This window comes from Mus pahari, chromosome 2 (genome assembly GCF_900095145.1).
Source record: "Mus pahari chromosome 2, PAHARI_EIJ_v1.1, whole genome shotgun sequence".
In the NCBI taxonomy this organism is placed as follows: Eukaryota; Metazoa; Chordata; class Mammalia; order Rodentia; family Muridae; genus Mus; species Mus pahari.
The window spans coordinates 19416981-19430065 of NC_034591.1; the positions used below are offsets into that span (position 1 = coordinate 19416981).

At 43.2% G+C, this 13085-nt stretch overlaps 1 protein-coding gene across 1 annotated transcript in view; it reads right to left on the bottom strand.

Annotated features, from left to right (window-relative positions):
- Positions 1-2849: 2849 nt before the first annotated feature.
- Positions 2850-13085, bottom strand: part of Rheb (Ras homolog, mTORC1 binding) — a 32028-nt gene continuing 21792 nt past the window's right edge. Inside the window, exons 4-8 of the mRNA XM_021190503.1 lie at positions 8113-8195; positions 7522-7578; positions 7382-7429; positions 6526-6607; positions 2850-3357 (exon numbers count right to left, since the gene is read on the bottom strand). Of these exons, the coding sequence (XP_021046162.1) occupies positions 3265-3357; positions 6526-6607; positions 7382-7429; positions 7522-7578; positions 8113-8195 (363 nt within the window). The 3' untranslated portion in view covers positions 2850-3264. The remainder of the gene's footprint in view (positions 3358-6525; positions 6608-7381; positions 7430-7521; positions 7579-8112; positions 8196-13085) is intronic.

Here is a 13085-nt window from a genome sequence, read left to right on the forward strand (position 1 = left end):
CTCCTGAGTGCTGGGACTAAAGGTGTGTGCCACTACATCCAGCTTTCATCTCTCCTATTTTTAATAAGCAGTTACAAGTCCGGTAAAGGCATTCAACATATCAAAGTGTCATTTCCTGGCAGCAGCAGCAGAAACAAGGCAAATGCATGGAGTTATATACACACACCAGCTTGCTTTCATTAGCTACTAAAATCAACTTGGATTTCTGAGTAGGAGTGTTAAGAATTAAGATGTTGTAAATTCTCAGGGTAAGCAGAAAAACAAAAAAAAATAAACCATAGGAACTTGAAACAGTTCAATTAAGTGTCTGTTTCACAGCTCCAAGTGTAACATTTGGGGAGGACCCGGGGACCCTTCGATGTGGCAACAAGGCACATACTTTCAAGGGCCCAGGACCCTGACGATGATCAGCTGGCATCTGCTGTTCTGGATGAAGCATAGGGCTTGAGCATACCAAGGTTGCTACAGGTCCAAGTGGAAGTCTCTAGAAGAGATGACACTAAAGGCTGAGGGAAGGGCAGACACAAGTTCCAGGCCTGAGTCTCCTGGACCACACTAGTGGAGGATGAGCTTAGGCCTTGGAGGCATCAGCAAAACCACACTTGGCCTTATTGGCACCTAGTCTGGATTTAGCATAATTCTGCTGAAGGATTTTAAGTGACGGAGGAAGTCTGTTTTATCCACAATGGCAGAGGCTGAGGTAGCTTAAGTTGGAGAGTGTGCAGATCTGGATGGGATGTAACAGAGAAGGGGGACACAGGTAGGCTGTGTGGGAGAGCAGGGGACAAAGGTTGGAACTCGTGCTAGACAAGTACCTGCGGATAAGCTGAAATCCTAAAGGCAGACCACATTTTTTTGAGTAAAATCAGTAATTACATGTTGGGAGTGCTGGGTATGGTGACAGACACCTGCTGTACTGACTGTGGGACAATGACTGAGTTTGAAACCAGCCTGGGTTGCATGGCAAGACACCCCCCCCCCCAAAAGGAAACAACAACATACTAGAAACACCCATGAGAAAATCCAAGTAGATAAAGCTGGAACACAGGATAAGGTGGGGACGGAAAACTCACCAGGCAGCAGTTTTTGTATATTCTTTTTTTTGTTTTGTTTTTTGGGTTTTTCAAGACAGGGTTTCTCTGTGTAGCCCTGGCTGTCCTGGAACTCACTCTGTAGACCAGGCTGGCCTCGAACTCAGAAATCTGCCTGCCTCTGCCTCCCGAGTGCTGGGATTAAAGGTGCGCCTGGCTCTGTTTTTAAAATTCTTGTCTTCACCCTCTACCTCCTCCACCTCAGATCTGATCCTCCTGCCTCAAAGGTATCCCAGTTAAAGTCATGAACACATAAAATGAAGGCAGAAGAAAGGCCCTGTGAGAGGCTTAATAGAAAAGTCACAATTAGTGCACCAAGTCACTGAAGACACCAGGAAACCCTAGTACTCAAACATAGCCGGATGTGGGCCATGTGGCTGGAAAGACAGCAGAAAACAGAGGCGCCTGGAGGCTATTAACAACGTTTAGGAAAGCCTATGGAGGTAGCTGGTGAAGAAACATAAGACTGGGGAGAGCAGAGCAGATGGCTGCTTTAGCAAAATTCCATGTAAATCTTACCTTGTAATGTGATTTTTTTCAAAACAGATTTATGTGTATGAGTACACTGTAGCTGTACTGATGGTTGTGAGCCATCATGTGGTTGCTGGGAATCTGAACTCAGGACCTCTGCACACTCCTGTCAACACTGCTCACTCCAGTCTAAAGAGTTATTATTATTATATCTAAGTACACTGTAGCTGTCTTCAGATGCACCAGAAGAGGGTGTCAGATCTCATTACGGGTAGTTGCGAGCCACTGTGTGGTTGCTGGGATTTGAACTCAGGACCTTTGGAAGAGCAGTCAGTGTTCTTAACCGCTGAGCCATCTCTCCAGCCCTTGAAATGTGATTTTACTTGTACTTTGAGATTCAATTTTGAGCTGTAAAATACTTTTAAACATAAACCTAGTTTTACATTTGTGCTTCCTATAGCTCAATGAATAAGATTACTTTCATGTGCTGCTAAGATAAACATTACCTTTTATGACACAGTATGTAGAGCTGTCCAATTCAGCTAGAGTGGTGACAAGCTCCAGGAAACCTCTGTCTCACCTCCCCAGTAATGCTTTTGTAAATACTGGGACTCTGCTCTTAGGGCCTCATGTTTGCACACACACTTTCCCAACTGAGTCACCTCCCCAGTCCCTGCAAGACAGCTCATTTGTGACAATATTTACTGGCCACGATGGTAGATGGAAGAGGAAGGAATTCATCACTTCTTGAGCAGTGCTCACAGGCCTGGTCACCACCCTTTAAAAGATATGCACTTCATTACATGGGCTGTAGCATTTGCTTGGTATTAAGAGATGGCTCTGTGAAATTTTAACTGGGAAGGGGCTTCATTTACAAAGCAAGCTCATCTTCCCTGCAGAGGCTCAGGGGAAACTGTGGGAAAGTGCCACGGAAGATAGAGACCATATGAACTAACATGCCAACAGGATGCAGAAGAGAATGTGAAAATGTAAAAGGGAGGTGTTAGAGGTGAAAAGAGCTAGGGTTAACAGAACCAGGGAACACTGTACAGCCAGGCAGTGGTGGTGCACGCCTTTAATCCCAGCACTTGGGAGGCAGAGGCAGGCAGATCTCTTGAGTTCGAGGAAAGTCTGGTCTACAGAGTGGGTTCCAGGACAGCCAGGGCAGTTATACAGAGAAACTGTGTCTTGAAAAAGCAAACAAAACAAAAAACAAATGATGTGCACTACCATGCCCTATCCTAACGTGGTTCCTGGTTTAAAAAACACACCAAGTAGCACAAAGGATTAAGGTTTGCAGCTATTTTATTTACAAGTATACATTTAACACAATGAAATAAACACTGATATATTGAAGCGTAGTTAATAGTAGTGTAACATGTATATCATTTTGATGATTACATTATTTTAAACAACAAACTACACTGAAAAATTAATGCCGATAAAATTCTTGGTCATAATATTAAGAAATACAATATATAAATTGAAAATATGATTGTTTAAAATTTGAAAATGGAGGTGAACTCATTTGGACAGAGTCAGACGTTAACATAATCTGAAAGGGGAGGACCTCTGACCCAAATGACATCTTTCAGGTTAACAGAAGAAAACAGAAGCATAGTTTTATCTTCAAAGATGATGGGCAGTTTGCTTCCTCAGGTGGAATATATTCCCAGTGTCCGCAGGTTCTGCAGCAGAATTGTCACATTACCGAGCACGAAGACTTTCCTTGTGAAGCTGCTCCATCAATCTTTTCTGCTTCCAAAATTATCCTTTTAAAAACATCAACAGCAGTCTAAGGAGAAGTTAAGAACAGTGACAGGATTAATTGTCAGAAGACTCTGGTAGCTGTTCATGACCAACAAGACTGAGGAGGGCAGGTACCCATCTGTTCTTCAGGGCCATGTGGGGGCTGGGAGGCCCCTACAAGCCCCATAAGCCCCATGGCCTTTGTCAGAGCAACTAGCTTCCACTTTGCTCTGCCCTCACTCTTCCATGGTTATTTGGGGTCTGGCTCTACTCCGGCTTCATCCTTCCTTGTACCCTATGCAGCTCTTAAAAGGTTCCCTTTCTCCTAGGACTTCTGGTTCCCCAGGTCTCCAACAGGGAGGTGCTCTTCTTGCCCTTCCTGCTCCTACAGAGCCACCCTTCTCTCAGAGCTCCCAAACCTCCAGTTTGACTACATTCTGTTTCTCTGGGCTGCTTCTACAGATGCTGCAAGCCCTCCATCACCCAGTTAGTCCTCCTGTGCACCATGCCGCCAATTACAAACCCAGGCCAAGTTCCTAGTAAACCCCACTCCTCCCAGTCTTGGTCTCCTCTTCTCTACTGACTGTCACCCTGGTCTTAGTCCTTTAGTCAAACTCCTCTGGCAACTTTAGAAACATCTTTTTCTGAAGGGTGATGAGAACTGTCAGCCTCTGTCCTTTAAATCTAAGAACTATGATCACGGAAATTAAAAGCTGTTGTTTCTAGAGGCAGGACCCCGCTCGGGCCACCTCATTATCAGAAGTTAACTCACTCTAGTATCTATTTTACGTATCCCACCACAGTTATTTATCTGGCAGAGCTGGTGTCTGACTCCTTTGACAGACCTCATGTCCTAAGGCTGACTAACCACTGTTCTCTAGGTCAGCTTTTGGTCTCACAGTACTGAGCCCACTTACTCAGCAAGCATCCATCAGCATGTTAACCCTGCTCAGCCCAGGGGAGCTGTTGCAGCTGCTTACTTTGGACCTGTAGCAGGAGCACGCTGGGGACCCTTAATGTCAATCAGGCTACCTAGCTCCAGTCCTCCAGCTCACCTCACCAGAGAGGTGCTGAGCCTTGGCCCTCCCATCTCACTGGCTCTGGCTCACAGTTAGTCACTTGTTCTATAATTCACTGGGAAACAGAAGCTGCCTTCACAAGAGAACACCATGCTCACCACCACACCCACTCATACCCTCTGCTTCCATCCCGCTCAGTGATTAAGTCTATCATCTGACAAGCCAGCACAGTACCTGTCTCTCTTGAAAATGTAGGGCCACTGGCTTAGCTTACCTGTTTATTAGAATGTGAGACTGAGGAAAAGGCCAGGCTACTGATGGGTCTGAAAGTGGTTCTACTGACTATACTTAGAGACCCTCAAGTTCTTAACATGTTTAGATTTAATTTTCTTACATCTAAAATGAGATAGTTCAACAGACACTGTTAAGAACAGGAGACAAGCAATAATTTCTAATTCAATTCAGAGTACAGGCACCATCAGTGCTAACATCTTCTCTTGCTATCTGGACCTCTCTTCCTCAGCTGAGCTGATTCAGACGGAGGACCCCGACATCTGAGCTGGAAATGGACAGATTAACAGGAGGGCAGAAAGGTTGGGTGAGCCCACCCTGGATACCACTGAGTGCTTGAGAGGGAAGACAGGACCATTCAGTTCAGCTGGTTGCATCAAGGAGGAGTGAAACCTGAGTGTAGACCTTGAGGCTGAGGAATTTCCTCATGGGAAAGGCAGAGCAGCACAGAAAGGCTTCAGGCAGACTCTTGGCTCCTTGGCCTTGACAAGTGCAGCTAGCTACCCTGTGAGCCTGGATGTTCCCCAGAGTGGTAAAGCCATCTTAGTGGTGGATCAAACAGGCCCCATGATGAAACTTAAATACTATGAACTACCAGAGGATGCCAGGAGACAATGGGGGCAGGACATTTTAAGCCTAAGCCATGTCTTCCTTGTGTTTAAAGAAGCAGTAGAGGTCTGTGTGCAGTGACTGGAAAGAAAGCAGCCAGAGCACAGGCTGCCACATGCTAAGGACTTGAGCATGCTCTAGAGGAGGCTAGGGTGTGTGATCTGCAGCCCAAGGAGGGACAGGCAGAAAGGGGAAGTAAAGGGATGGAGGAATCAAAGCAGTGTGGATACCAAAGGTCTGGGCCAAAGAACAAGTTTACACTGAAGCTATGAATAAAAAGAAGCAGCAGTTCAGCGAAGCTCTCTAGTATGGAGCTGACATACCCCTTAAAGGGACAGTCACAGGGCTGAAACCGGGAACAAAATGACACTTAATAACTTCTGCATTAAAATAACCATGCAATCCCATGGTGGGCTGGGCTTGGTGGGCTGACAAGTTGCCAGATGACTGCTTGTCACAGGTTCAGACTCTTACAGAGTCAGCTCTGTCCTCCATCTCCTTGGGAATAGGGTGTCTCACCTCATAGGGAATGTTTCTAAAATGAATTTAAAAGTAAGCCAACAGATCCTGAACTCCAAAGAAAAATATATCTCCCCCGACCCCCTTTGCACCAAAAACTGTGGCCATGTTGGCTCAGCATCCTCAGGTCCAAGCTGGTAACTTAGTCTTTCTTACTGATAAATCCATCCTAGGATGGCCTAGGCCCAATGGTTTTGCAGCCCTCTGCCTGCTGTACAAAGATGCTATACCCCATTTATTCTTCATTCCATGGGTTTTATTTATCTGCCTTTGCCAAGTCCACATGAAGGGCCAGACCTGGGTCAGGTGCACGTTGCCACCCTCCGGCCCCTCCCACTCACCCAGCTGTGTCTCAGTTTTAGATTGTGCAAAGGAGCCACCAGCTAGGCTGGTGTATTACAAGAAAAGGGATTGTTTATAAAACACAAAGCCATGCCTCCGACCCACTCTGTATTGAAAAGGGACATAGTTATACAGTTAAGTCTCCTTATCTACGTCTTATTCCTGTTCCCATCTATGGACACAGCCATAGGAAGAAATGTGCTCTCCACTAACACGCCCTTCTCTACAGGCCTTCTAGGCCTACCAGAGCAGAGTATTTACAAAACTTAGAAATTATTACTATCTTTCTAAAACACTCCAAAGCTGATGTTAGAAATGGCAGAAGGTTAAATAAGAGTTAAATAAGCAGGACTAAAGTGACAGGTAAGATGCCGACTGAAGGAATATATGCTTGTAACTAAGAAGAATGACAGTTAATTTTAGAAACTACATACTTGATTTTCTTTAGCAGAAGATTCCAAAAAAGCAGCATTCCAAGATTCTGCCAAAGCCTTCCCTTCTTCATAACTGATCACCCTAAAGGGAGAAGAAAGTTCTGATTCTTTGTTCTCTGTCATTTCAAAAGCTATGACTAATTTAGCAAACACCTTTCCTATAGGCAGAACCACGTGCTCTACACTATCAGGAAGCAATGCAGGAGCACTGAGTTCTGCATGGCTGGAACACAATAGATAAAACATCTTGCAGGTTCAGAAATGTGACTGGGGAAAAAAAAAAAAGGGCTGGTGAGATGGCTCAGCAGTAAGAGCAGCGACTGCTCTCCCAAAGATTCTGAGTTCAAATCCCAGCAACCATATGGTAGCTCACAACCATCCGTAAAAAGATCTGACTCCCTCTTCTGGAGTGTCTGAAGTCAGCTACAGTGTACTTACATATAATAATAAATAAATCTTAAAAAAAAAAAAAAAGAAAGAAAGAAAGAAAAGAAATGTGACTGCTTTCCACTCTAGTATCAACCTCCATCTGCTGACCACAGCAAGGTTTTAAGCAACTCAGGGCCGGCTAGGGAAAGTCCCCCAGGGCCCTAGTTCACCTGAGCATCAGCCACCCCAGGCTGTCTCAGCTCTTCCAGACATGGTGCTCCTGCCCCTGCTCATCACAACTAGTGTGCAAGGGGACTGTGTGAAAAATGAATAATCCCTGTCAGGAGAATCTCTCAGTTTGCTCCTTGTTCTAAACAAGTGTGGCATTTACACTGCACATTGCTTCTGTTGTACATAATGGCAACCATGAGAACAGAATTTATGGCACTTCGGTGACTAAATCTTCTTGGACTTAAGAATAACACACCGTTCCATATGCAGGTCCTTCTTATTTCCAACCAACATAATAGGTATCCTATGAGGAGAGAACACGAGAGAGGTAAGTGAGAGCCAGCCTTCCCACCTAAGGAGATGCTAACACACAAGACAAGAGAGATGGCTACTTACTGCACTTTCCCCACCATATCCAACAACTTGCCATGGATAACTTTAATTACTTCAAAACTGCAAGACAAAATGCATGGAACATCATTTTAATGGTGAAAATTTAAAACTTACATTTACAGTAGGAAAAAAAAAAAAAATCACAGACTCATCATTTAACTACTCTAAGTCTTACCAAAAGTCTATCACTGGGCTGACAAATCGCAACAACTACTGTACCCTCAAACTGCATCTATCAAAGAACAGAATGTTTAAATGCAAATCGGAAGTTCGTTTTCTGAGGTGGTATGTCCTAATGATCATCCCTGTCTCCACCACCACCCACCTTTTGGGCAGTCTCAAGGTATAGCCCTGGCTGGCTTGGCCAGTTCTGTCTGCACCCCCACATTAGAGACATGTGATACCACACCTGGCTCCCCCTTCTTTTCTAGACCATCATCCATGTGTAGATAATTACTGAACATGTCACAAAAATGAACCTAAAACCTGTCACTATGAGATCCTTCATACCTCTGCCCACTGGCTAACAGACACAGCATAATCTTTTAAAAGGGTCCATGTATAGTAAAAACTCAAGCAAGCTACTAGTCTTACCTTTTGATTGATGTAACAGAATACACAAGAATATAACCATTAATATCTATGGAGTATGTCTGAGGAAAAATGGAATATTCATCCTGTAGGAAAAAAATGAATTACATTTGAATAGTCTTAAGTGAATAAACAACCTTTATCTCAAGTTTTTCCTGTATTACTTAAAGATATTAAATCAAAGAAAAAGGTTTTATGCCAGACAGAGCTATATAAGAACCTGCCTGGCTGAGTGGTGGTGACACACGCCTTTAATCCCAGCACTCAGGAGGCAGAGGCAGGCGGATTTCTGAGTTCGAGGCCAGCCTGGTCTACAAAGTGAGTTCCAAGACAGCCAGGGCTACACAGAGAAACCCTGTTTCGAAAAACCAAAAAAAAAAAAAAGGAACACAAAATGTGCAAATACAAACACAGAGCCTTCTAAGGATTCTGTGTGATTTCTTAATTTGTATGTTATTAAAATTGTGCTCTATGCAGGAATCAAAGATTTAAAGATAAAAATAGCTTCACTTGCAAAGTGCCTGTCTTGTACAGCATGAGGAATTGAGGTAAGATTCCCCAAAGCCAGCGTGGAGGACTGACCAGTGCTGCCTGTGTGTGCAGGCAGGCAGAGCACTAGCTTACTGGCCAGCCTCTCAAGCCAAATCCATGAGTTGGAGGGTCAGCAAGAGACTGTTGAAAAGGGCAAAGTTAAGGGCAATTGAAGAAAACACACACCACCAACCTCTGGTCTTACCCTTGTCCACACCTACTAACCACACACTGACACTTAAGATTTCCTTCCATACATACTAGTCATCAATGATAAACTAGTATATTCATGACAGCACCGCTATAGAAGCAATACTGACAATATAATATGTCAAAAATTATGATATAGTCTATAGCTGCCTGCCATGTCACCAGGGGCTATGTGCTTATGAAATAAGTTCTGTGGTAGAGATCTATCTCTTTTTTTGATAGAGAGAAAACAAAAATACAATACTGTATTTACATGCTCACTGTATATTGTAGTGGTATAATACAGTGTTATGCCTTAATTAAGCCTTATTATTTATTGTATTCTAGTAAAATTTCACTTTAAGCTATAAATATTTAAAGCACAATTTTTTAGGTGTAGGGGGGCTCAAAACAGTTTCCCCATGTAGCCCCGGCTATCCTTGAACTCACAGAGATTCACCTGGCTCTGTCTCCTGAGTACTGGAATTACAAGTGTGTGCTACCACAGCCAGGTAAAGCACATTTTTTGTTTGTTTGTTTTTTGTTTTTTTGAGGCAGGGTTTCTCTGTGTAGTCCTGGCTGTCCTGAAACTCACTCTGTAGACCAGGCTGGCCTCGAACTCAGAAATCCACCAGCCTCTGCCTCCCAAGTGCTGGGATTACAGGCATGCGCCACCACTGCCCGGCTAAAGCACATTTTTTAATGACAAAACTGGTTACATTATAAAACTGTCAAATGGATCTAGCTATAGTTTTAAAATATATAAATATATTTTTCTAAAGCTCTTGGTTTGTTTTTGTTTTTTTTGTTTTTTGTTTTTTGGGGTTTTTTTTGTCTTTAAGCTCTTGGTTTTTTGTTTTTGTTTTTGGGGTTTTTTTTTGTTTGTTTGTTTTTCGAGACAGGATTTCTCTGTGTAGCCTTGGCTGTCCTGGAACTCACTTTGTAGACCAGGGTGGCCTCGAACTCAGAAATCCACCTGCCTCTGCCTCCCGAGTGCTGGGATTAAAGGCGTGCACCACCACGCCCGGCCTCTTGTTTTTGTTTTGAGACAGGGTTCCAACTTAGCCCAGGATTAATTTTAACTCCTAATATTACAGCCTCTTCTTCAGGGTCAGGAGTAAAGGCTTATGCCAGGCGAGGCTTATAGTTTAGATTTACTAAAACATCTCACCTCAAAATTAGGTCAACCCAAAATGTTTTATAAAGCTTAAACTGAGCAAGTTATATTAACCACATTCATCATTCCCTTAGCTGGGCAACTAAGCCACAATAATAGTCATGTAGTGTGCGCATGCACTGCTATAGTGATTGATTATCCTGTCAACAACAAACCTCACGACAATGGTGTTACATGAAATTACAACTGAGCTGGAAAATCCTCATTGCCTAGTGGTATCACTGTTGCATCAGGATCTTACCATTGTAGCACAATGCATTATTACACTGTCTGTAACAGTGCTAGAGGTTTAAGAAGACTGTAGTCTAGTGGCGTATGTACTACATACACATTTATTTTACTATTATTATTATTATTTTGGTTTTCTAAGACAACATTTCTCTGGGTATCCCTGGTTGGCTTTTAACTGGCAGAAATCCACCTGCCTTTGTCTCTGTAGTACTGGGATGAAAGGTGCGTGCCACCACTGCCTGACCACACATTTATTTTATTTGGAGGCAAGGTTCTCTATCCTGCTTCAGCCTCCAGAGAGCTGGGTACCGGGCTAGTGAGATGGCTCAGTGGGTAAGAGCACCCGACTGCTCTTCCGAAGGTCCAGAGTTCAAATCCCAGCAACCACATGGTGGCTCATAACCATCCGTAACAAGATCTGACTCCCTCTTCTGGAGTGTCTGAAGACAGCTACAGTGTACTTACATAATTACTTAAATAAAATAAGTCTTTAAAAAAAAATGTTTAAAAAAAAAAGAGAGAGAGAGCTGGGTACCACCTATGTCTTGTTAGATACATAATTTTGTTTTTTTTTTTAGATTTATTTATTATTATATGTAAGTACACTGTAGTTTTCTTCAGACACACCAGAAGAGGGCATCAGATCTCATTATAGGTGGTTTTAAGTCACCATGTGGTTGCTGGGATTTGAACTCAGGACCTCCGGAAGAACAGTCATTGCTCTTAACCATTGAGCCATCTCTCCAGCCCACATAAATTCTTTAAAAAAACAAAAACCATTGATTTATTATTTTTGTGTACATTTGTGTGCCCACTTGAGTTTGAACGTAGCACATATGTGCAGGTACCTGCAGAGGTCACAAGAGGGTGATGCCCTGGAACAGGAGTTAAAGGCATTGTGTGTCATCCAGTATGGCCATAAAATCCAGATCTTCTGAGGAGCAACAAGTGCTCTTAAGTATAAGTACTAAGTCATCTCTCTAGCCCTCAATACCTTGACAATAATGGTGAAGTCTCTTAAAGTCCTCCTTTTCAGAATGAGTCCTTGTTATTAAGTGATACATGCTCATGTTTGTGCTGATATAAACCAAAAAGTACTTACAATTTATTATGAGTATTTATGGTGTCTATTTTTCTAAAACATGCAGACTACTGTATAAATTTATTAGATGATGATGATGATTTTGAGATATGGTCTTATACTGTTCAGGCTGATCCTTAAACTCTAGTGATCCTCCTGCCTCAGCCTCTCAAGCAACTCACAACTGTCTGAAACCTCAGTTCCAGCACACCCAATTCCCTCTTCTGGCCTCTGTGAGTAGTGCATTTATGAGGCGCATAGATATTCATGTAGGCAAAATACCCATACATATAAAATAAAAAGAATGTGCCTATAATCACTAGCCCTTACTATTTACTACCAGCCTCACTCCCTAGAACTGATCAATCTGAAGCCAGAGGTAGGAGATTCACTCTCTGTGGAGTATGGGTAGAACAGCAGCTGCTGGAGATGCCATGTTTCGCTGATGTGAACCACATACTAAACACAACCTTTACAAACTATTAATATTAGCAAGTGTGAGAATTATTCAAAGTAGTCAGCTCTGGATGCATTATCCAGTAACAAGGGACCCACCAGAATGACAGTGGTAACCCAAGTACTGAACTACACAGCACATATCATCCCCAAGCTAGGAGCCTGTCAGCTTTATTACCTGCATGATCAGACCACTAAAAACACTTAAGATTCTTTGATGCTCACCCAACTGTATGTTCATATTTAGAGCAGAGCCCTTCCTTAGAAGAATATATCTGTGTTGATTTGGAAAGCAACAAGAAGACATTTCCTCCCCAGCTCTGCTTAAATGTCCTTGTTAATTGCAGGGACAAGCACCCTGTGGTCTGAGGGATAAAGTCTACAGAAACTTCAACCTAATGATCCTGTGCAGGCTGATGCCAAGAAAGCAGTAAGACACAGCAAAACTCATGCTATCTCCAGGTCACTGGATAAGTAAGAACAGCTGAGACTCAAAGCCAGAGATCCATCTGCCTTTACCTTTTGAGTGTTAGGATTACAGGTGTGCTACCATACCCTATCCAACTCAAAGCTTCTTAGTGGGGCTCCAGACTTACCCTCACTTTCTAGGGGCTTAAAAAAGATTCCAAAGATACAAAAGCAGACTGAGGCCAAGGCAGAGTCAGAGTCCTAGTCTAAACATCTTTGCCGAGGAGCCTAAGTGTAAATTTGGTTTATCAACAACATTAATAACAGTGTCTTTCACATTAAATGTGTCTTTAGCCGGGCAGTGGTGGCACACACCTTTAATCCCAGCACTTGGGGAGTCAGAGGCAGCGGATTTCTGAGTTCGAGGCCAGCCTGGTCTACAGAGTGAGTTCCAGGACAGCCAGGGCTATACATAGAAACCCTGTCTCCAACAAACAAAAAACAAAAACAAAAAAAGTATCTTTAACTCAGGTAATTGTCTATTCAACTACAAGGACAAAACGAAGCCTGCAAAACTGCATCCAAATTCTATTTCAGGGATTCCCCCTACCAGTTGTGAGAAAGGTCTTTTGTCTATGCCAGGGGCTGTCACCATCTCTTGTTTTAATGAGCCCTACTGCTATTCTTTCTGAGACTAGAATGGGTCTGTGGGAACAGAACTGCTAGTGTGTTTTCTCACAACCCTACAGGCTGGGGAGGAAAGTACATGCCACAGTATTCTAGAAGCTTCAGGTCTCACATTGTCAGGGTTTATTTGCTTCCAGAACAAGGACTCCAGGCTTCCTTCCCCAAGTGCTAATACCACTCTGTTCAGCTGTTTCCTGCTGCACACCCTCCTTCTGC